General features: G+C 42.9%; 1 protein-coding gene across 1 annotated transcript in view; it reads left to right on the forward strand.

Moving 5' to 3' along the window:
• Positions 1-25,979, forward strand: part of tmco4 (transmembrane and coiled-coil domains 4) — a 108,911-nt gene that overhangs the window by 65,466 nt on the left and 17,466 nt on the right. Inside the window, exons 12-13 of the mRNA XM_063033180.1 lie at positions 15,923-16,040; positions 17,410-17,527. Of these exons, the coding sequence (XP_062889250.1) occupies positions 15,923-16,040; positions 17,410-17,527 (236 nt within the window). The remainder of the gene's footprint in view (positions 1-15,922; positions 16,041-17,409; positions 17,528-25,979) is intronic.

Consider the following 25,979-nt stretch of genomic DNA (forward strand, 5'->3'; position numbering starts at 1 on the left):
TTCTAGAATTAATAAGATGTCCTCCTCCTTCAAAAAAAAGTGGCTTTCCTTCCTCCACCATCAACGCTGTCCTCACCCCATCCTCTCACCACCCCTCTAGGGATAGAGTTCCTCTTGTCCTCACCCACCAGCTTCCATGTCCACCACACAATTTTCCATAACTTCCGCCATCTCCAACGGGATCCCACCACCAAGCATATCTTTCCCTCCCCCCACCTTCTGCTTTCTGCAGGGCTCACTCCCTTCATAAATCCTTTGTCCACTCGTCCCTCCCCCCGATCTCCCTCCTGGTTCTTATCCTTGCAAGCAGAACAAGTGCTGCACCTGCTCCTACACCACCTCCCTCACTACCATTCAGAGCCCTAAACAGTCCTTCCAGGTAAGGCGACAATTCACCTGTGAATCTGTTAGGGTAATATACTGTGTCTGGTGCTCCTGGTGTGAGACCCGACGTAGATTGGGAGACCGTTTCACTGATCACCAGAAAAAGCAAGATCCACCAGTGGCCACCCACTTCAGTTCTACTTCCCATTCCGATATGCCAGTCCATGACCTCCTGTACTGCCGTGATGAGGCCATGCTCAGGTTGGAGGTGCAACAGGTTGGGTAGCCTCCAACCTGGTGGCATGAACGTAGATTTCTCGAACTTTCAATAATTGGCCCCCCCCCCGCCTTTCACTACTCCCATTCCTGTTTTCCCCCTCTCACCTTATCTGCTTACCTGCCCATCACCTCCCACTTCCATTTTTCCTAGTCATCTACCTTTTCCTATCAGATTCCCTCTTCTCCAGCTCTTTATCTCTTTCACCAATCAGCTTTCCAGGTCTTTACTTCACCTCTCCCCCTCTCCCGGTTTCCCTCTCTCCTTGTACTTCTTCATCCTCCCCTCCACCTTCCTATGTTTTTTTTTCCCCTAGTCCTGATGAAGGGTCTCGGCCCGAAACATCGACTGTTTACTCTTTTCCATTGATGTTGCCTAGCCTGCTGAGTTCCTCCAGCATTTTGTGTGTGTTGCATGGATTTTCAGCAACTGCAGATTTTTCTCTTGTTAATAAAGTATAGTTTCTTTATCAGTGGGAGCCTTCTTTGTTGAACAGATTGACATTCCTGAGATTGTATTACATGCCAATGTATCATTAACAGCCAAGTAAAATGTTTTAGTGAACTGTGGTTAAGCCTGTGTACCACCATGCCTTTAACTCTCAATAAGAAACCCCACTTCCATAAATTGACTCAGAGACAATCAATGTCATTTGAGGACAACATGACTTGGCAGGAGTGCGGTGAAGTACTTTCTCTCAACTAGATGGGTGCAGCTGTAAAAACACTCAATGCTTTACATCATTAAAACTTCCTGAATGGTGCTGCTGCCTACAGATTGAACCACATTGCCACCATTGCAGTGTCTTGTAACAGTGAGGCAAGAATTCACTAACTTATCTTGGAGATGCTCTCACAACACTTTAAACATTTGTTCCATATGGATATATAGGTTTTATTGTCAAAGTATGCATGTACCATACAATACAACTCTGATGTCAGTCTTCTCCAGATAGCTAGGTAGTACAGAAAAACCATGGAAGGTGTTGAAAGAAAAGACATTACCCCCAACCCCAGCACAAAAAAGATAAAGAAACAAAACTCACCATTCCTACTTTTTTCTGAGGCCATAATTATGGAATTCCTTTCTTAACTTTTTGTAGAACGTCATCAGAAGTGATTCAAGGAAATCACTTATCTCCACTTGCTTGAGGCAGTGAGAAATGGGCCACAAAATGTGGTCCTGCCAGTATATCATATATGGTAGGATCTTCTTTCTTAAAAGGGCAAATCAGCCGTGTCTGATCTCAGATCAGATGATATTTCTCAACCGTGCATGGAAGGGCAAGTCAGTTAGGAGCTACAATGAAAGCTTTTGGGTTGCAGTTGGCCACCAATTAGAGCTCCATATGTATTGGTGAATAAGTAAATATCAAATCAGATTTGGTTTGTGTTGGTGAACAAGTTGTTCAGTGAATCATCTTTCCAATGTTAAATGTAAAGAGGGATGACAGTAACACATAGAATTCCTCTTTAGAGATGCAAAGTTACAGGTTCATACTGGGTACAGAGAGTTTGTTGACTCCGGCTGCCTCTCTCTCCTCCACAACAAATGTCGATGCATAGGTGATCCTGAAGCTGAGGGTCGTGGTGTTCTGCCAAGACATCTCCACTGAGTGTCAAGGTGGGATCAGGCCAGGGGTTCCCAACCTAGAGCCTGTGGACCCTTTGCTTAATGGTATTGGTCCATGGCATAAAAAAGGTTCGGAACCCCTGGATTAGACAATATGGTAGAGTTGAAGCAGCAGTCAAATCGGCTATGATGTAATCAATGGCAGAGAACACTTGCTCTGCTCCTGCTTTTTCTCATATTAATTTCATTGTTATTAATGTGACAAGCCAAAATCTTCCTAATTGGTGATTACATTCTGTAATGGTAACTAATGTGTTTTGGAAATCCCATCCTAAATCACGTCTGCTGTCCTTTTGACTATTTCCTGGAAGACCCTCCTTACAATGCATCTGTTCTCCATCCTAATGTCTTCCATGGATTAGTTTTAATTTTGATTGACTGCATTTGTGTGAATGCCTTGGGGTGTTTAAGTGCAAGTCATTACTGAAGTTGCGTGTAACTAAAAAAAAAAAAAAATTTTAGCTGTTCATACAATCACGTATTATAAATCTCTTCATAGTGTTGGCTTATTTATCCTTAGTGCTAATCATAATTTCCAGACTTTAGCCAAAAAATGGCTTAAAACAATCCCTGAAGCAAAGGAACTCCTCCATATGCGTCACCAACCTTCTCCCTGTAATACGTGATGTAGGCTGTGGAAAATGGCAAGAAATCAAGTTAATAATTGCTGCCTGATTTATGAAAGGTGACCAGCAAAGTTGAATCATAACTGCGATGATGCACTGCAGTAATGGGATATAGGAAAGTTATTTATCTCAAATATCTCCTGTGGCCACATCAGTGCAACTGCTCTTGCATGACTTGTTTAGTATTATTTGGAAATCTCTGATTAAAAGGCAAAGCCATCTCGCCGCCTGGTGTAGTCAGTGTTTCCATTAATCCATCCAAAATAAAATGAAAAACATTCTTGGCTGCTCCTTTTCCAGTGCCCTCTTTCTGCTTCTTTTCTCTTTTGTCTTTTTGTTGCAGTGTTTAACCTCACAATATAGAACCTCCCACTTCTTTCCTTGTGTACCAGCATCACTCCTTGGCACGTTGCAATGCTCTCCTCCTCCCAGTAGTCTCACTCTTTCATAACCCTCCCTCAATTCTTGGTGCACTCCTTTCATAGCACAACACATTGCTGATATACTTTGGATTTTTGGAGACAAGACTGAGGACCTGGATCAAAAAATGAGCTACTGGAGGAATCTGTGGGAATAAAATAAACAGTCAACACTTCAGGTCGAAACTATTCACCTGGACTGAGTTCCTCCAACTGCTCTTTTTTTTATTATTATTACTGTTTTCCTCCTTTGCGTAACTAGGGTCTGATTTCCATTCAGAGGAAGATTAATAGGGCATACGCTCACATAGTTACAACACAGGTGTGCTGCCGTAGCCCATCCACTTAAAGGTTTGACGTGTTGTGCATTCGGAGATGCTCTTCTGCACACCACTGTTCTAACACTGTGGTTATTTGAGTTACTGTCACCTTCCTGTCAGCTTGAACCAATCTGGTCATTCCCCTCTGATCTTCCTCATTAACAAGGTGTTTTTGTTCACAGAACTGCTGCTCGCTAGATGATTTTTTTTTTGTTTTTCACACCATTCTCTAAACTCTGGAGACCGTTGTGCATGAAAATCCCAGGAGAACAGCAGTTTCTGAGATATTCAAACCACCCCATCTAGTACCAACAGTCATTCCACAGTCAGAGTCACTTAGATCACAGTTCTTCCCCCTTTTGATGTTTGGTCTGAACTACAACTAAACCTCTTGACCATGTATGCATGCTTCTGTGCATTGAGTTGCTGCCAGTGCCAATTGCTGTTTATTGAATACAGCTCAGCAGTCAACACAATCATACCCTTCGTTCTAATCAACAAACTCCAAACCCTGGGCCTCTGTACCTCCCTTTGCAACAGGATCCTTGACTTCCTTACCGGGAGACCACTGTCTGTGCGGATTGGAAAATACAACCCCCCCTCACTGACAGTCAACACCAGTGCACCTCATGGATGTGTGCTTAGCCCACGGTTATGTGGCTAGGCACAGCTCAAATGGCATCTATAAACTTGCCGATACAACTAATGTTGGCAGAATTTCAGGTGGTGACGAGTGCAAAGAAATGAGATGGATCAGCTGGTTGAGGGGTGTCGTAGCAACAACTTTGCACTCAACGTCAGTAAGACCAAGGAATTGACTGTGGGCTTCAGGAAGGGGAAGTTGAGGGAACACACACCAATCCTCATTGAGGGATCAGAAGCGGAAAGAGTGAGCAGTTTAAAGTTCCTGGGTGTCCACATCTCTGAAGATCCTGGGCTCCTTTGATGCAATTACAAAGAAGGCATGACAGCAGCTATCATTCATTAGGAGTTTGAGGAGAACTGGTATGACACCAGAGACACTCAGGTATACCATGGAGAGCATTCGAACTGGTTGCATCACCCTCTGGTATGCACGCGTTTGTAAACTCAGTCAACTCCATCATGGGCACTAGCCTCCCCAGCATCCAGGACGACTTCAAAGGGTGATGCCTCAAGAAGGCAGCATCCATCTTTAAGGACCCCAGTCACCCAGGACATGCCCTCTTGTCATTGCTACCATCAAGGAGGAGGTACAAGACCCAGAAGATATACACTCAACATTCTGAAAACAGCTTCTTCCCCTCTGCCATCAGATTCCTGAATGGACAATGAACTCTTGAACAATACCTCAGTTTTTTGTTCCTTTTTTTTTGTATTACTTAAGTTCATTTTCCATATATAATATATGTGTATTTATAGTTTTTATTATGTATTACAACGTACAGCTGCCTCAAAACCACAAATTTCATGACATATGCTAGTGATATTAAACCTGATCCTGTTGATTGGCTGATTGGATATTTGTATTAATGAGCAGGTGCACAGGAGTACCTAACAATGAGGCCACTGAGTGTGTGTACATTAAATGCCACAGAGCTCAGGAGTGCTGATGTACAAAGGGATATTAGAGTGCAAATTCATAGCTTCTTGAAAATGGAGACACAGAAGAGAAAGCATTCGACATGTTTGCATTTGTGGGCCGAAGCATTAATTATACGACTTGGGGTGTCAGGTACAGTGTATAAACATTGGTAAGGCTTCATCTGCTATACTGTGTACAGATCTGATCACTATACTACAAGAAAAGTGTAGAAGGAATTTCAAGTTCCTGGGTGTCTAGGGATCTAACCTGGTCCCAACATACTGAAACAACAGGAATTCTGCAGATGCTGGAAATTCAAGCAACATACATCAAAGTTGCTGGTGAACGTAGCAGGCTAAGCAGCATCTATAGGAAGAGGTGCAGTCGACGTTTCAGGCCGAGATCCTTCGTCAGGACTCGTCAGGATGTATGTTGCCCAACATACTGATGCAGCTATAAAGAAGGAAAGACAGCGGCTATACTTCATTAGGAGTTTGAGGAGATTTGGTTTGTCGCCTAAAACACTTGAAAACTTTTACTGATGTACAGTGCAGAGCATTCTGAGAGAGTGCATCACTGTCTGGTATGGGGAAGGGGGGGGCCTATTGCACAGGACTGAAAGAAGCTACAGAAAGTTGTACAATTAGTCAGCTCCATCATGGGTACTAGCCTCTGTAGCAGACATCCCACCTCTCCCGGAAGTTCCGGGAGTCTCCCGCATATTGATAGTGGCTCCCTAATGCCCGCAAATTATATACAATATCCCAAAAATCAATTTTGTTGAGACCACGCGAGAGAGAGAGAGAGTGCCATGGCAGAGTGTTCCAAAAAAAGAAAATGTAAAATGTACTTCACCCAGACTACACTAAAGTGTACCCCTGCCTAATAGGGGTCAAAAATAATGACATTGTTGCTCACTGCACTGTTTGTAACAGTGACATTTCTATTGCCCATGGTGGGTTAAGACTGTAAAAGACATGCTGAGGTGAGTTTAACAGGTGTCATTCATTCATTAGCATAGCTAACGTTATTTAAACTAGCTGGCTGGCTGCTAAGGAGCTACTCTATTGCAGACATCCCACCTCTCCCGGAAGTTCATGGAGTCTCCCGCAAATTGATGGTGCTACCTCCCTGAAATGAGTTTTTGCAGGGTGGGATGTCTGCCGTAGTATCCAAGACACCTTCAAGAAGCGGTGCCTCAGAAAGTCGGTGTCCGTTATTAAGGACCTCCACCACCCAGGACATGCCCTCTTCTCACTGTTACGGTCGGGAAGGAGGTACAGAAGCCTAAAGGCACACACTCAGAGCTTCTTCCCCTCTGCCATCCAATTCCTAAAGGGACGTTGAACCTGTGAACACTGCCTCACTTTTTTTAATGCATTATTTCTGTTTTTGCATTATTTTTAATTTGACTATTTAATATACACATATATACTTGCTGTAATTGATTTACTTATTTATTTTTTCTATATGTACCATGTATTGCATTGTACTGCTGCTGTTAAGTTAACAAATTTCACGACATATGCCAGTGATATTAAACCTGATTCTGATTCTGAAAAAAAAATTAGCAGGGTGTTGCCTGGAATGGAGGGGTTAACTGATACGAGAAATTTCTTAGACTGAATTTATTCTCACTGGAACCCAAGAGGCTGCGGGGTGACTGTATAATGGGTTATGAAATTATGAAGGGTATAGATAGGGCAGACTGAGATTTTTGTTAAATACTAGAGGGCATAGGGTTATGATAAGAAGATGCGAGGGGGCAACTTTTTCACACAGTGGATGAAAGGAACTATTTAAATGCCATTTGTACATCTAGTAAAAGGAGTAGAAAGGTACAGGCCTAATGCAGCAAATAGAATTGGTGTAGATAGGCATCACGGTCAGCATGTATAACTTGGGCTGAAGAGCCTGCTTATGTATTTAGCAGCTTTATGATTATTCAGTTGGCCCCACCTGCATGTCGTGTGAAATGGCCTCGGGGTTTTAATGGTTTAAGGGCAGAGTTGAATTTGTGCTGGTACACTACATAGTTGAGTTAAGTTTTATAACCATACTTGGAGTGTTAAGTCACTCCCTCATGTTCATCTTGGAGCCAAACATGCCTGAATCTGCAGCCAGGTCACAGCTCCCTGGGGACTGGCTTGCAGAGGCAGTGATTTACAACTTGGCAGCTTGTGCAGTGGCGTTCTCTGCCTGTTTTATGTAAGTATGATTGTGAACTTGGGATCAGACTCTAGCTTTTTTTTAAAAATTGAAGGAAGTAGCGTTCTGTTCCTGGAAACTTGATAGTGAACCAAGTTGCTTTTTGAAGTGAAATGAGTTTGAGTGTTTAACTGAGTGGAGCAATCCTACCATCCCTGTCTATAGAAACGTTACAGTGTGAGTGGATTCTGCTGTTTGGACTCTGTCCACAGCAGTGTTGCAAGTACAATTGGCTATGTGTGTCTGTCACTTCATAGACTTTCCACAGCCCCCATCTCTTCATCATTTGTGTTCTCTCTTTGCTCATGTCCTCCAGAATCCTGCATTCGGCTTCCACATGTACACAGATGATACTCAGGTCTATCACCGTGTCAACCCCAACACTGGCACAAAAGGAGACTATTCAGTAAACTGGGTTCAGGCCAGCCAGGAATGTTTGTCCTACTTTCCAGCTCTTAACTGTGTTCCACAGCTTGTGTCTCCCAAGTGGTCATCTGGTTTTCTGAGGGTTTCACTACAGAGTTCTCAAACACCAAACACTCATTGAGAGAAAGCTGTGTTTTCTCAAATCTCCTCTAATTCTTTATCAATCAACTAAAATCTGTGCCCCCAAGTGACTGACATCCCTGTTAATAGAAATGGGTTCTTTTTGCTAACCCTGTCTTGGCCTCACATCATTATTTCCACTAATTGCTACCACCTTTGATAAACTGAATGTTGGACTAGCTAAATATCTGATGAACTAAAGCCAATCTTGTCACTTCCTCCCCTGTTTATGCGTGCACTTTCATTGAAACTGAATTTTGAAGCATGTTGAGTGGTGAAGAAAAAGACTTGTCGGCCCAGTCAGAAACAAAAATATCTTTTATTTAAAAATCCTGCTTTAAACTGCAAGAGTCAGTTTACCATGAGAGAAAGCTTTAGCCACCAACGTGAGACATTAAATTTTAGCATAGGGGCTAGCATAACGCTTCCAGAGCGCCTGCAATGCAGGTTCAATTCCACTGCTGCCCGTAAGGAATTTGTACATTCTTCCTATGACCCTGGGTGTTCCGGGTGCTCCAGTTTCCTCCCACATTCCAAAGACATTAATTAGTAGGTTAATTGATCACATGGGCTTAAGTGGACGGTGCAGGCTCTTGGCCCAGAAAGAACAGTTACTGTGCTGTATCTTTTAATAAATAATAGCAAAATAAGTACTAGATTGGAGTTGCGCATTGGTGCTGCTGTCTCACAGCTCCAGTCCTAAGCTCTGGTGCTGTGTGGAGTTTTCACTCTCTTCGTCTGGGTTTCCTCTGGGAATCCAGTTTTCTTCCATAACCCAAAAGTAGGTTAATCGGCCACTGCAGATTGCTCCTAGGATGTTGGTGAAGGGAAGAGATGATGGGAATGAGGGGAAAATACTTTATACTTTATTGTCGCCAAACAATTGGTACTAGAACATACAATCATTACAGCGATATTTGATTCTGCGCTTCACACTCCCTGGATTACAAATATTAAATACTAAAAATATTAAAAAGTTAAAATGAGTAAATATTAAAAATTTAAATTATAAATCATAAATTGAAAATAGAAAAATGGGAAGTAACGTAGTGCAAAAAAACCGAGAGGCAGGTCCGGATATTTGGAGGGTACGGCCCAGATCCGGGTCAGGATCCGTTCAGCAGTCTTATCACAGTTGGAAAGAAGCTGTTCCCAAATCTGGCCGTTTGAGTCTTCAAGCTCCTGAACCTTCTCCCGGAGGGAAGAGGGATGTAAAGTGTGTTTGCTGGGTGGGTCGTGTCCTTGATTATCCTGGCAGCACTGCTCCGACAGCGTGCGGTGTAAAGTGAGTCCACGGACGGAAGGTTGGTTTGTGTGATGTGCTATCTTCTGCAGCTTCTTGCGGTCTTGGACAGGACAACTTCCATACCAGGTTGTGATGCACCCTAGAAGAATGCATTCTACACTGCATCTATAAAAATTAGTGAGGGTTTTAGGGGACAGGCCAGATTTCTTTAGTTTTCTCAGGAAGTAAAGGCGCTGGTGGGCCTTCTTGGCAGTGAACTCTGCTTGGTTGGACCAAGTCAGGTCATTTGTGATATTGACCCTGAGGAACTTAAAGCTTTTGACCTGTTCCACTTGCATACCACCGATGTAGATTGGGTCGTGCGGTCCGCTACTTCTTCTGAAGTTAACAACCAATTCCCTCATCTTGCTGATGTTGAGGGATAGGTTATTGTCTTCGCACCATGCCACCAGGTTCTCAATTTCCTCTCTGTACTCAAACTCATCATTACCCGAGATACGGCCTGCAGTTGTTGTGTCATCAGCAAACTTATATATTGAGTTTGATGGAAACTTGGCTACACAATCATGGGTGTACAGTGAGTACAGCAGGGGGCTGAGTACAGGGCCTTGTGGGGCACCGGTGCTGGGTCCTGTCTGTGAGGAAGTTGAAGATCCAGCTGCAGATCTGAGTGCTAAGGCCCAGGTTCCGGAGCTTGGGAATCAGTTTATTTGGAATGATGGTATTAAAGGCAGAGCTGTAGTCAATGAAAAGGAGCCTTACATATGCGTCTTTATTCTCCAGGTGTTCTAAGGAGGAATGTAGGGCCAGAGAGATGGCATCTGCCATTGACCTGTTGCTCCGGTAGGCGAATTGCAAAGTGTCGAGGTTGACCGGTAGGCTGTGGTTGATGTGTGCCATAACCAATCTCTCAAAGCACTTCATAGCAATTGATGTCAGAGCCACAGGCTGATAGTCATTCAGGCATGCCACCTTGCTCTTCTTCCGCACCGGGATTATCGTTGCCTTAAAACACAAGGGGATCTTAGACTGAAGCAAGGAGCAGTTGAAGATGTCAGCAAACACTCCAGCTAGCTCGCTTGCACAGGCCCGGAGAACCCGTCCTGGGACACCGTCTGGGCCCGTGGCCTTCCTTGGATTTATCTTCAGGAAGGCCCTTCTAATGTCCTCCTCGGTGATGATGAATTTCGATGCCACCAGGTCCGGTTCATCCGGAGGGAGCGGGACGCTCCTCTTCTGTTCGAATCTTGCGTAGAATACGTTAAGTTCGTCAGGAAGAGAAGCACCACAGTTATTGATATTTCCAGCCTTTTCTTTGCGCCCAGTGATCTCATTTAGACCCTGCCATAGTCTACTGCCATCCCTTTGGTTAGCCTGGGCTTCCAACTTGGCTCGATATTGCCTCTTGGCACCCTTAATGGCTTTCCGGAGTTCACGCCTGGATTCCGTGTAGCGACTGGTATCCCCGAACCTAAAAGCCGCAGCTCTAGCCTTTAAAAGGGACGACCTCATAATTCATCCAAGGTTTCTGGTTAGGGAATACCCAGATCGTCTTGCGAGACACACAGTCCTCCATGCATTTCCAAATAAAGTCCGTGACAGCTGAGGCATACTCATCGAGGTTAGCTGCCGAGTCCTTGAATACTAACCAGTCCACCGATTCAAAGCAGTCACAGAAGACCTTATCTGTTTCCTCCGTCCAAAGCGACACTACTTTTGACACCGTGACCTCCCGCTTCAGTTTCTGTTTGTAAGCCGGGAGGAGGAGTACGGCCTGATGGTCCGATTTTCCGAAGTGAGGTCGTGGGACAGAACGGTAGGCATCCTTGACTGCTGTGTAGCAGTGGTCAAGTATATTCGGGCCTCTAGTGGGGCAGGAGACATGTTGGCATAACTTTGGCAGTGCCTTTCTGAGGTTGGCCTGGTTAAAGTCCCCGGCTGTAATGAGCAAAGCCTCCGGATACCTGCTCAAGTTCACTGATGTTGGTATACAGTATGTTCAGAGCACACTCCACGTCCGCCTGGGGGGGAATGTAGACAGCTGTCAGTATGACCCAGGTGAATTCCCGTGGCAGATAGTAGGGACGACACTTCACCATCAGGTTTAGAGTAGGATTTGTGTAAATATGGGTGGCTGGCAGCATAGGTTCGATGGGCTGAAGAGCCTGTTTCTATGCTGTTCATCTTTATAACTCTGATTGTTAATACGGCTTTACTTCACACAGGTATTGAGGATACCCTGAGTCAGCACTAATCCATACCAATCACAAATTGGCTTGAGCACCTGTACCATAGGACCAGCTGGTGGTGTAGCCTCATCAGCACTGGTCTTCCAGGTGAATGGTCCTGAGTTCGAATCCAGCCGGGTCCCAACCTGGGCAGCAGCAGTATCTGTGTGGAAGAAAGGCCCGGCAATCTACTCCTGTAACTTGCCACAGAAACCCTATGGACAACCAAACTATCCATCGACAACGACTCAGTGACACTCAACAGCAACAACAGCTGCTGAGCTTATCTTCACTTTTCTGTCTTCTGTAAACTTTTAACATGATTGAAGCAAGATTCTTCACATTGATGGAAGTATTCCAAAAGAAAAACTTACACTTCTCCTCATCAAGTGCCTCACTCAGCTTCTAGTGTTATAAACTGGCACTACAAGGAAGCTGTGAGCCCAGGACAGAGTGCGAGGTGCAACAGCCTCTGTATTGAAGATTCAAGGGAGCTGATTGAAGATAGTTTTTTTAATGGTATCTTTATGCTAACCTTATGTTAAATAGAGTAACTTAGCAGGTCAGGCAGCATCTATGGAAATGAATAAACAGTTGATGTTTCGGGCCGAGACCCTTCATCCGGAGTTCATGCCACACCAGGTCCTGAAGTTGCTACTCAAGCTGATCCTGTAGTGCGTTAACAAGGAAAATTGCCCTGCACATCTTCATCTGTAAACTTCCCCTTTTCACCTTAAATAGAGGGAGATAGATGGATACTTTATTGAAACCAAAGGAAATTACATTGTCACAGTAGCATTACAAGTGCACAAATATACAAATCTTAGAAGAGAAGTAAGAAAGAATAAAAAAAAGGTTACCTCAAATAGCTTAACGGGGGGGGGGGGGGTGAGAAAACATTGTCCTGAATTGCCAGGAATTTCCGCAAATCCTCTCGTTTTGACTGTTCTACCCTGGGTAAAACATTCTGACAGTATGCGCTATCTGTGCTTCTCATAATGTTGTAAACTTTTATCAGGTCTCTGCACCAGTACATAAAACCCAAGTTTCTCCAACTTATGCGACAAGTGTTTTGGAAAAACTACTTAGCATCTCTTATTTTTACATAAGTATATTATTTTCCAAGCCTACTGACTCTCACAGCTATCTGGACTATTCCTCTTCTCACCCTGTCTCTTGCAAAAACGCCATCCCCTTCTCGCAATTCCTCCATCTCCGCCGCATCTGCTCTCAGGATGAGGCTTTTCATTCTAGGACGAGGGAGATGTCTTCATTTTTTAAAGAAAGGGGCTTCCCTTCCTCCACTATCAACTCTGCTCTTAAACACATCTCCCCCATTTCACGTACATCTGCTCTCACTCCATCCTCCCACCACCCCACTAGGAATAGGGTTCCCCTGGTCCTCACCTACCACCCCACCAGCCTCCGGGTCCAACATATTATTCTCCGTAACTTCCGCCACCTCCAACGGGATCCCACCACTAAGCACATCTTTCCCTCCCCCCCCCTGCATTCCACAGGGATCGCTCCCTACACAACTCCCTTGTCTATTCGTCCCCCCCATCCCTCCCCACTGATCTCCCTCCTGGCACTTATCCATGTAAGCGGAACAAGTGCTACACATGCCCTTACACTTCCTCCCTTACCACCATTCAGGGCCCCAAACAGTCCTTCCAGGTGAGGCATCACTTCACCTGTGAGTCGACTGGGGTGATATACTGCGTCCGGTGCTCCCGATGTGGCCTTTTATATATTGGTGAGACCCGACGCAGACTGGGAGACCGCTTTGCTGAACATCTACGCTCTGTCCGCCAGAGAAAGCAGGATCTCCCAGTGGCCACACATTTTAATTCCACATCCCATTCCCATTCTGACATGTCTATCCACGGCCTCCTCTACTGTAAAGATGAAGCCACACTCAGGTTGGAGGAACAACACCTTATATTCCGTCTGGGTAGCCTCCAACCTGATGGCATGAACATTGACTTCTCTAACTTCCGCTAGGCCCCACCTCCCCCTCGTACCCCATCTGTTACTCTTTTTTATGCACACATTCTTTCTCTCACTCTCCTTTTTCTCCCTCTGTCCCTCTGAATATACCTCTTGCCCATCCTCTGGGTCCCCACCCCCCTTGTCTTTCTTCCCGGACCTCCTGTCCCATGATCCTCTTGTATCCCCTTTTGCCTATCACCTGTCCAGCTCTTGGCTCTATCCCTCCCCCTCCTGTCTTCTCCTATCATTTTGCATCTCCCCCTCCCCCTCCAGCTTTCAAATCCCTTACTCACTCTTCCTTCAGTTAGTCCTGACGAAGGGTCTCGGCCTGAAACGTCGACTGCGCCTCTTCCTATAGATGCTGCTTGGCCTGCTGCGTTCACCAGCAACTTTGATGTGTGTTGCTATTTTCCAAGCTCAGCCAGTTGGCCTGCCAGTATCTTCCAGAACAACCTCTGAATCTTCCACTCAGTGGCACTCAGCTTTGTATTGTCAGAAAACTTATGTGCAATCGCGTGATCCCCTCTTAAATTCATTGTTATTGGCCGTGAGCATGGGTATCAATTCCTGCAGCACCTCAGTGCAAACTCTGAATTTGAAGATGATCCATTTATTCCTGCCCTTTTCTTTCATAGAACATAGAATAGTACAGCACAGCACAGGCCCTTCGGCCCACAATGTTGTGCCAAACCCTGCCTCCCATATAAGCCCCCCCACATTAAATTCCTCCATATACCTGTCTAGTAGTTTTTTAAACTTCACGAGTGTATCTGCCTCCACCACTGACTCAGGCAGTGCATTCCACGCACCAACCACTCTCTGAGTAAAAAACCTTCCTCTAATATCCCCCTTGAACTTCCCACCCCTTACCTTAAAGCCATGTCCTCTTGTATTGAGCAGTGGTGCCCTGGGGAAGAGGTGCTGGCTATCCACTCTATCTATTCCTCTTATTATCTTGTACACCTCTATCATGTCTCCTCTCATCCTCCTTCTCTCCAAAGAGTAAAGCCCTAGCTCCCTTAATCTCGGATTATAATGCATACTCTCTAAACCAGGCAGCATCCTGGTAAATCTCCTCTGTATCCTTTCCATTAACTACCTCTAATCTGTGTCAGTATATCAGCTCCAATCCTGTGGATTGTAATTTTAATTATCTATTGTTATCAAAATCCACATACAATATTGGTTTTCCCTTATTCGTTCTACTAGTTACAAACTTAAAGCTTTTCCTCTCACAGATTCACATTAACTCTGCTCGTTTTTGAAACACCTTCAACTCTTTCCTTCATAATTTATTCTTGAAACTTTTCTCATCATTGATCTCAAGCTAATTGGCCTACAGTTCCATTGGTTCCCCTCCCCCCGCTTGAGTAATGGAGTTACAATCCATAGAATCCATTCTAAAATGTGTATACTTTTGGAAAAAGACAAGGGAGTGTCCGTAAATACAAGAGATTCTGAAGATACTGGAAATCCAGAGCAACGCACGCTAGATGCTGAAGGGATTCAGCAGGCCAGGCAGCATTGATGGAGAGGAATGAACAGTCAACTTTATGGGCTGAGACCATTCATCAGGACTCACCAACGGTCTCCACAGTCAACTGCTTACAAAATATGATAATCGGGTTCTGGAGATTTATCAGCTTTTGGACCTGTTAATTTTTCCAGACCTGTTTTACTTCGGCATATTTCTTTCAACTCCTCATTCATCTTAGACCTGTCCTTCACCATTTCTGGGAGGGGGGGGTGCTGGATTCCCTTGTCTTCCAACAGATACTTGTTTAACTTTTGCCATTTTCTTATCTCACAACATAGTTTCTCTGTCTCGGTCTATTAAGTGACCCGCATTAACTTTCACTACTAATCTTCATTTTGTAGAATTACTTATGATCTTTTCATTATTTCTGCTTTGCTTCCTGATTCTCCAGTACTGAATTCAGGAATGTTCCCATCCCATAAGCTTGCTGTTCTTTTTGAGAACTTTATAAGTCTTTTAATCTAATGCTAGTGTCTTACTAGCCACAGCTGGACCATTTTTCCTTAAAATGTTATGCATATTCCATGTGTCATTGAATTATTACAGCACAAGAGACCATTCAGCCTGTCAGTACTATGTTTTCAATAAAGCTAAAGAGATAACTATTAGAAAAAGCACAGAGAGCACCACTGTGTCTCGATCAATTTCCCATCACTCTGAGTCAGTAAGAAGAGATTAACTGGATATTAATTTTATTGCCATCTGTTGGGCTTTGTGCATGAGTGACATTTGTACTATTTACAGCACCATTTAAAACCGTGTATTCAGAGTTACAGAAATAAATATTTAATAAATAAATGCCTTGTATTACATTCAAAATCTATCCTTATAATTAAGAGATTCTTTACTGTAAGCTATTAAACTAATCAGGTTGATCTTGATTGCACTGTTGACTTAGCAGGTTCAACAGTTGCCATTTATATTAACATGCAATCCTAGTAACTACGTACATTATCATTAATTTATGCATGAGGTTTCATTACACCCTTTTTTGTTTATATAGATTGTGAAGGAATTATTGAAGATGTCGTGTTACTGGGAGCACCAGTGGAAGGTGGGACCAAACACTGGAAACCTCTCACTAAAGTGGTTGCAGGCCGTATAATCAATGGCTATTGCAGGTACCCAAGCATATCCTGCCTGTTAAGCCCATATGTCTCAAAATGTAATAACCTTTGTTTATTTTTAAAATGTGAAAATAGTTAAATAGAATAATGGATTGAAATTGGAAGCAACAGCAATGAAATCTGGGCAAAAATACAAGTAACACACATAAAAAATGCTGGTGAATGCAGCAGGCCAGGCAGCATCTGTAGGAAGAGGTGCAGTCGACATTTCAGCCGAGATCCTTCGTCAGGACCGAATTTTTATGTGTGTTGCTTGAATTTCCAGCATCTGCAGATATCCTTGTGTTTGTGAAAAATACAAGTGGTGTTTATTAGGATCATGAAACATGGAAGTCAAGGAAGATTTTATACTTGGTTGAATTCAAAAGTAGAAACTGTACAAAGATGGTGTCCCCTTAATTTTGGGTTTTCTTTAATAATACATTAAAACAAGGGTGTGTAACACACAATCAGAAATGGATCAGAGTTAGTGATTTTGGTTAAATATGAATACTAGACAGGGTTTTTTTTTGCCAGACTTTTATTGGAAAACTCTGCTATGCTTTGAAATAATGGCATGGGAGCTTCTTGGTCCACATGGTTTAATGTCTCATTATGAAGCCTGTACCACCCTGGAGCATCTGCAGTATTTTTGAGTTCAAGTCTCTGGAGTGGGATTCTGAGAACCCAAACTCTGACCTGAGGGCAAGGTTGTTGCCTTAAGAAACTTCCCCAAGGATACTTGGGAGTTTAGTAATGCAGAAAATTATTAGAACACAGCATATGAAGAACATGTATGAGGGGCTGTACATTTTATATCGAGTCATAGAAAAGTACAGCTCAGAAAGAGGCCCCTCGGCCCATCCAGTCCATACCAACCCATTTAAACTGCCTACTCCTGTCAAACTGCACCATAGCCAATAGAGTCATACATCAATATTTTAGGCAATATCTGAAATATGACAATGGGCAGAGGAAAGGAATTAGCTTTAGACTGTAATGAGCCAGAACAGACACATTGAAAATTTATTGGATCAATTAATTACCTTACATGTGTCTGGTTTCCCTGACTATGTCAGATTGAAATTATAGCAATTCTGGACTAGATTCATTGATAAATTTATTTTAATGGGGTGTCATCACTTCTTGACTAAACAATGTAAAGTCTGAAATAACTGCCACTAAGTTAGTAAGTGTGATCTTCATGCAGCAGAAGTTTGTTTAAAAATATGTAATTGTTTAAGGGAGAAAACAGTTGCATAGCTCAGAATGAGCTCAAAGCATATCTAGATTTCAGTGTAGAATTTTCAGGCAAAATTTATTTTGGGGATTATGTTGATTTCCAGACCTTTATTCTAAAGGAAATTCTTGTTTGCTCCAACAGGGGAGATTGGCTTCTAAATTTTGTGTATCGTAGTTCTTCAGTACAACTGAATGTAGCAGGTCTACAGCCAATTGTTATGGATGATACAAAAATGATTAATGTGGATCTTTCGTCCATTGTGAGTACCTACCCCCTCTCCATAATTAACTTATTTCTGATGTATTAAAATAATTTTAGATTTATTTTAAATGAATTTTACGATGCAACTTTGAGCACTGAGTTTCTCGGGTTCAAATGTGTTGGGTCTTTCCGTCATGTGAAGAAAATTTTAAATTTGGCATTCCATGATGAATGTGTGTTACATTTTAGCTATCTACAGTTCAAATACTATGTTGGATACTGTGATTTTACCCCAAGCACATTCCTTTAACCCAGCAATAGGAAAGTAACAATGGAGACAAGAGACTCCAGATGCTGGAATCTGGAGCAATAAGCATTCTGCTGGAAGAACTTAGCAGGTCAAGTAGCATCTGTGGGAGGAAAGGATTTGTCAATGTTTTGAGTCAATATACTGCATCAAGGTTCAGTGTATCATGAACACTTACAGTTTCTGCTGCTCTCACATGAATTGCAGTTTAAGTTGGGCACTGTTACATTGCACACTTGGTTTGGACAGCAAAGTTAGCACTCAGTTCTCAAAGAGAATCCTAACAGTGTCAAACCTTGAAACTGTTGCTGAGGTCATGTATCCTGGTACCTTTGTAAATGTGTGGAAGCACTGACAACACTGATTGTAATTTTCCCAATTTAACACCCTGCAAACAAAAAAGGCTTTTAATTTTGTTGTTTCTCTTTAACCCTGGATAGTGCCTGTCATGGGCTCTTTTCCATTAGTGTTTGCATGTTTCCTCTTCATACATTGTGTTGCCATCTGTTAACCCTTCAGTAACATTGGCATTTAAATGTCCATAAAGAAACAAAAGTCATGTAAAGCCTCTTACACTTCTGGATCATTCGGTTTTATTAGTTGTATTTGAAATGTTAAATGTTATTACTTTGTTTAAAAAGTGCTGTTGTTCATAAATGCTCTTACCAGAGGCACTGCGGCGCCATTAGGAGAGCTATTGTCTCATTACTCCAGCAACCAGAGTGCAATCCTGTGCTCTGTGGAATTTGCACATTTTCCTTTTGACCACATGAATTCCCTCCTGCAGGTTAGTACAGCAATTTACTGTTGTAATTTGCCCATCATTAAGGTGGGTGATGGAATTGACATGGGAATGTGTGGAAATAGATTGGAGGAAATCAGACTGTGTCGCATACTACTGGTTATAGGTTATTCCTATACCAGGCTGTTAGCCACTCCCACGCGGGAGGAGTTCACATAACGTACAAGCACGGTTGTCAATACAGATCAGTGATTATCCTGCATGCTGGTGTCCCGGTGTGCTCTGCACCACCCCGCAATAGGAAAACAACAGGACATAAGACCTGTTTCATATGGAAATCTGAAAATGCTCTCATTAGTTTCCAGTTTGTTTTTAAAATTGTTTTGACTGCCACTAAACCAGGAAAAAAATTGCAAGTTTCTGAAAGTAACAGTAGCAATACCAAAAGTATGCTGTTTTACGTGTAGAATAACTACAATCAACATGTAATATATATTGGAAATACTTCAGAAAATTTTACTATTGGCACCCATTCACATATATTAGTCACCTCCTATCATTCATCAGGCTCATGTTTATGTTTCACTTTCCCAAAGTTATTTGCATTTTCAGTACTATGTTGGTTTGCCAGATTTGTTGTAAACAGATTAAGTATTAAGAACATTGGAATAAACAAAATCCAGTCGCAAAAACATCTACGGTCATGGTATGGGTCTCTACAGATCGCACCAATAATAACAAAACATTTGAGAAACAAGACTGCCGTTGTAATTCTGGAAAGAAAAAAGAAACTGGTGGATTTACTCTAAACAGGTCAGGCAGGATCTTTAGGAGAGAAAGTGTTACCACTTCAGTTCACTGATCTCAAAAATATTGTACTTTTTTATAATTTGAGATTTCCCAGTGCTAGTTGTAGCCACCATATTTCCTTTTGCCTCAGCATCCTTTGGTTTAATTTGCATCCTGATTTGGAAAGAACAAGTCTAAAGTTTCTGAGTCTCTTAGATATGACATTAAGCTTTAACAGATGCCTGGGCAACATTTGCAAGAGCAGGATAGTTCCACAAAATCTATTGTTCCTCCAATTTAACTGATCATTTATCATGCTTTGAGAAGTGCGCATTGACTGAAGCATTTTGATGAGAGGTTATAAAAGGTTTTTAAAACTGGGAAATGCTGCTCTTCTTCCCCCTTCCCCCCCACCAGTTGAGCATTGGAACATCCGTGAAGGGCATAATAAATGCTGTTTCTTTCATTCAAAGTTGTATTGCGGCAGTAAAAGCCCATGATATTAAACAATTGTTGCAGTAATGAAAATTTGACAATGGCTATGAATCTGAAGCTAATTGCAGCTACCAGCTATTTTTAATGCTATGTGAGACACTAACTGTTTCCTTTGGGCTGTTCATTGCAGTGCAACTTAAACCTTCAGCATATGAAAATAAGATTTGACGACCAGGTAAAATTTATACCAATACTGGAAGTTTTAATGAAGATTAATGAAGTTAGCAATGGAGTTAGAAATTTGGATGGCAAGAAAAATAAAACATATGCTAGGAGGAAAAGTAACTCAAGCAGAGACAGCCAGAAATACAGATTGTTAATAGAGAAATGCATTATTGTAATGTGAAGGTAAGCATTGTGAACTGGACACGTGGGAACAGGGATCTGTTTTGATCTCTCACCAGATAATGAATGCCTGACACGTTTAGGGTAATTTTTTTGCTGTCAGACCTTGCAGTCCTTGTGCTAAATAACAAACACAGCCACAGCTCCGCTAACTGGCATCTAAATTCAACCAGTGATTCATAGAAGATTGAGTCACAAGTTAAAATTCACACCTACGAAGAGAATGCATTACAGTTCATTTTTCAAAACAGGCAAAGAAAATATTAGAAATTATTCTTGCCAAAACCATTTCAAAGAGGCTGGACACAAGAAAATATAAATGGCTCACTGCCCTCATTGCCTGAAGAAGCCTAATAGTGGCCCCTCTCGTTCTCCTCCAAGCTGAAATTTGGTACCTCAGCTCATTCAGAGGTCAGACATTAGCATGCAGGGCCTTGAAAAGCGATATTAACAACATTTAAAGAGCAGCATTTGATACTGTGGCGGAACAATAACTTACCAAGCATCCTGAATAACATTATCTGGAACTTCGCCATGACAGCAACTCAGCATGACAATATGTATAAATACCTCATATAACCAAGAGAAAATAAGATACTCAGCCAGTTTCATATCCCCTCAATTCACCTCTCTCCCGGGTAATATCTGCTCCAAAATTTTAAGTGGATTCCTTGCCTCATCTTCCTGTTCAGGATTCCCATTCAAAAGATTCAAAGTACATTTATTATCAAAGTATGTATACAGAATACTGCTGTGAGATTTGTCTTGCCACAGACAGGCACGAAACAAAGAAACACCATGGAACCCCTTCGAGAAAACATCAACGTGCGAAGAAAAGAACAAATTGAGCTAACGGCAGAAAGCCGGCAAACCACAAAGAATATCAAACATCAAACCAGTAGTCCAGTCAGTGGATGCCATCCCAAATCCGGGGTTGGCAGCTATGCTCCTCCATCTTCTTCGATCTTGCGACAGCACCAAGTACAGCCTCTCCTCCAGTTTGTTCTCGCTGGCTGCCTTGGCACCGTCCGCTGCCGCCCCTGCGGAACTCAAGCCCGAGGCCATGTCGGCCTCCAGCCACGGCCACTTCTTCGAGCTTGGCCCTTCCTTAGGTGGAGGCCTTGGGCAGGTCCAGGCATACGGTGCAGCGCCCAAGTTCATATCATGTCTCTTCTAACTAAGTGCATAGCATACGACTCGTAGATACGTGGTGAGGCTTTAATCTCTTCCACGGAAGATGGCCGTTGGCTCACAAGGAACTCACCCGCCCTTTGTCAGGTCTTGTTTTTTTCAGTCCTGTTGGGTGTCCTCACACCCTCCTCACCAGACTAAGTCCAGTGGGGGAGCCGGCCCAAGTCGCCGACCACGGCCCCCGGCCGGGCGCCTGCCCCAGCTGAATCTCTCTGAGCGCTCGGCGCCCGACCAAAAGCCATGGCCGAGCGGCCGGCAACCAAACAGGTAGTCCAGTAGTATTCAGTTTAGCTCAGTCCCACGCCACTAGTCCACTGGGGACCGCAATGTCATTCTTCACCAAAGCATCCCAGTTCAAACCACTCAAGAACAGCAAAAAAAAGTAACCAGAATCCAGAAACACATGCAACATGAACCTCTAAGTCCCCCAAAATGAGTCCTTACCATTGTCGATCAAGCTTTTCCTACACCCTTGTGACCACCAGGTTAATTCCAACCTCCCTTTGCTCTCAAGAATTTGGATATTTTTTGGCCTCCAAATCCATATCCAGGTTTGGTCTGTGTAATGCATTTTCTACCCTGCCAAAGAAATTAAGTGGTCCAGTAAAAGTTATAATTTAAACCCACTATTACAGTGACCATGACAATGATGCATTTCTTGTCTCACATCACTCAAGTGACCCCCATGTTAGGACACGTACTCCCTCCATGCCAGAATCAGAATTAGATCAATGCAGAAAAGGTACAGGCCCTTCAGCCCAACCAGTCTATGCTGACCACATTGTCCACTCCACCAGCATAAATTTCCTATGCTCTAGCCTGTATCCCTCCATGTACATATCCAAGAGCTTCTTAAATGGTTCTATTGTACCTGTCCCAATCACTTCCTCTGGCAACCAGCCCCATACTGTGTACTCACAATGATAAAGTTGCCCCCTCAAATCCCTCTTCAATCTCCCCCACCCACCCTAAACCTATGCACTCTAGTCTAGGGTTCCCCTACCCAGGTGAAAAGACTGTTGCCATGCACCTTATCTATGTCTCTCATAATTTTAAACATTTCTATAAAGTCACTCTTCATTCAAAGTTCAAAGTAAATTTATTATCAAAGTACATGTATGTTACCATTCCTACCTTGAGTTCACTTTCCTGCAGGTGTTTACAGAAAAAAAAGAAATGCAATGGAGTTTTACAAAAAGATATGACTGACAAACACCAATGTGCAAAAGAAGACAAACCGCAAATAAATAATATTGAGAATCTGCATTGTAAAATGTCCTTCAAAGTGAGTCTGCAGATTTAGAATCAGTTCAGAGTGGTGGTGATTGAAGTTATCCGTGCCAGTTCAAGAACCCAATGTTTGTAGGGTAATAACTGTTACAGAACCTGCTGGTGTGGGACCCCAGGCTTCTGTACCTCCTACCCAATGGTGGTTGTGAGAAAAGGGCATGGCCCGGATGGTGAGGGTCTTTGATGATGGATGCTGCTTTCTTGTGACAGCACGCCATGTAAGTGTACTTAGAGGTGGGCAGAGCTTCACCCGTGATGGACTGGTCTGTATCCACCACTTTCCATAACTTTATTTTTTCCCCTCTGGGCATTGGTATTTCCATATCAGGCAGTGATGCTCCCAGTTAGGATACTGTGCATCTATAGAAGTGAGTCAGAGCTTTTTTGTCAGTGACGTGTTGAATCTGCGCAAACTAAGAAAGCCATGTCTTCTTTGAGGACTATTATATGCTAGTTCCAGGACAGATATTCTGATACTTTGGTGTCAGGGAATTTAAAGCCACTGACTCCTGTCCAACACTTTTACCCTAATGAGGACTGGCTCTAGCTATTTCTAGCTATTTCCTCCTGTAGTTAATAACCAGCTCTTTGGTTTTGCTTATTCGCTTGTGTACCAAGGAAGGCAAATCTACTCTGGTCAACCATTTCCTGTAACACAGACCCTCCGGCAGCAGCAACATCCTCAAATCTTTTGTGCACTCTTTCCAAATTAACCTTACCCTTCCTTTAACAAAGTGACTAAAATTGTTCATAATACTCCCAAGTGCAGCCTTACTAATGGCCAAAGTCCAAATAAAGCACATCCAGTGCCCTGTATCCACTTACTCTTTTGGATAGCTCTTCCAAAGCTTCTAAAAAATTCATTAACACAACTTCCCACGCACAGAGCCATGTTGGCTCCTCCAAATCAGACTGTAGCCAAATGCTGGTAGATTCTGCCCCTCAGAATTCCCTCCAGTATCTTCCTTACCCCTGATATTCACTAGAATTCAGAAAAATGAGGAGTGATGTAACAACAACCTATTGAATGGGGAAAGGTCTTCATAGAGTGGATGTGGAGAAGATGTTTCCAATGGTGGGAGAGTCTAAGACCAGAAGACACAGCCTCAGAATAGAGGGGCGTCCCTTTAGAACATAAATGAGGAGGAATTTCTTTACCTAGAGAGTGCTGAATCTCTGGAATTTGTTGCCACAGGCAGCTGCGGAACCAAGTCTTCATGTATGTTTAAGGCAGAGGTTGAGAGATGTCTTGATCGGTCAAGGCATGAAGGGATACTGGGAGTGAGGGGTAGAGGCAGGAGACCGCTGAGAGGAAAAATGAATCAGCCATGAAGAAATGGCAGAGCAGACTCGATGGACCAAATGGCCTAATTCTGCTCCTATATCTTATGGATATCAAGCTCACCAGCCTATAGGTCCCTGGCTTGCTATCATTCCGAAGCAACATTACCCATCTTCCAAAATTTTGCCAGTGGCTAACGATGAAAGAAATATCTCCACAAAAGCCTCTGTCATTTCCTCTCTAGCTTCCTGCAAAGTCCAAGAATACACTTAGGTGGGCCCACCCATCTCCTGTGGCTCAAGCCATAGGCAGCTCTGCTGCTGCTAGTGGGTGGCGGGGTGGAGATACATCTCTACCAAAGGAGATGTAAGGTGTTCCTTCCTTCCACTAGCCTGCAGGTCACCCTTGGAAAATAGCTATTTCAATACATCTACTCCTGTATCTTGTTTTACGGCGGTTGGCATCCAGCTTAATGGTGCATTACCGCCACACATCTACTCCTCTTAACCTTACCTTCCTTTTATTGGCTAAAGTATCCTCCCATTAACCAATCAATGATGCTTGTCTTTTTAAAGGTCCTTCCCTTCACTCCTACCTCCTGAAATTAGTAAGTGAGCATGAAAATCTCCCTTTGCATTTCAGCTTATAGTTCCCTCAGTGCAATCAACTCTCTATACACTCAGTGGCCACTTTATTTGATACAACTGTACACCCCATTAATGTAAATACTTAATCAGCCAATCATGTTACACAAACTTGATGCATAAAAGCATGCAGACCTGTTCAAGAGGTTCATTTGAGAGGCAGGAATATAAATTATATAGATATGAAAATGTAGGCTGTTTTTAATAAAGTAGAGGAATGGGGATGTCAGTGGGAGTTTAGGTTCTCTGTTGCAAAGACACAAGTTATTTGCTTTTCTAAAAGGAACAGTACGCCCCAAATTGATCTAAAGTTATATGGTGAAGCTCTTAAGTAAGAGTCAGTGTAAAGTTTTTAAGTATGTTGATGGGCACAAGGCTAACGTGGAACATCATCATCATCATCAGGTGCCATGCCCAGATTGAACTTTGACTGCCATGGCCCACACACTTCTGTTTCATGTCAAGTAGATCAATTCATTGGTATTCATTTCTAATTCTCTGGCTGATGTGGAAGGTACATGTGAATAAAATTCTAGAGAAGTGTAAAAAAAAGCCTTTAATGTGCTCAGGCACTTAGTTGAGTGTGATTGGGGTGGGAGTAGGAGATTACTAAAACAAATATATATTGTTTTAATCAGATCTGTCTTTGATTATAAATATGTTACTTATGGGCCAGCCACACCAATGATCTTAAAGCCTCTGGATAAAATTCAAGCTCAAGCATTGAGATTATGTTGTACTATTAAATCATTCCCAGTTTCGGCATCGTTGGTAGAAATGGATGAAATACCTTCACATCCACACAGGTTACATTTAGCAATGGTTCTTTTGGTTAACGCAAGAGGACATAAATTGGTCATCCAATATTGGCGACGTTAGTAGAGAATTGGGAGCACGGTATTCATAAGGTCTTCGGTGTGGGTGGACGGGAAATGAATAGACACAAAACTGTGGTTTGATTAATGTGGAATATTGACCCAGTGTACCCCTTTCTGTTGCTCCTCCATGGTTTTTTCTTTGCCAGTGGTTGATTTGGAGCTTGAGGAAAAGATCAAGATGAAGAGCAATGGTATATCAGTGACACAGGAAGTTCAGCAATATATGTAAGGCAGATATTATGGATTCTTGCATATCTACACAGGCGAAAAAATCCTCAGGTCATTCAGGTGTTTCAGATAATGTTCCAAAGTTTCACATGACTATTAAGAAATGATTATTAGGCAAAATATCAGTATTCATGCCTGAGATGGTTGCTATCATTTTAGCCTTGGATTGGGTGGAAGGAATGCTCCCTGATTATATACTTCAGTGGTCCGATTGGTTCTTGGTCTCGACATCTATTAAAAAGGGTATTTCAAATTGTAGGCCAGATACTCTTCTTGAGATTGGACAACATCAGTTGAGGCTGCATGGTGTAGGTCTGTG

The sequence above is a fragment of the Mobula hypostoma genome, chromosome 25 (genome assembly GCF_963921235.1).
Source record: "Mobula hypostoma chromosome 25, sMobHyp1.1, whole genome shotgun sequence".
Classification (NCBI taxonomy): domain Eukaryota; kingdom Metazoa; phylum Chordata; class Chondrichthyes; order Myliobatiformes; family Myliobatidae; genus Mobula; species Mobula hypostoma.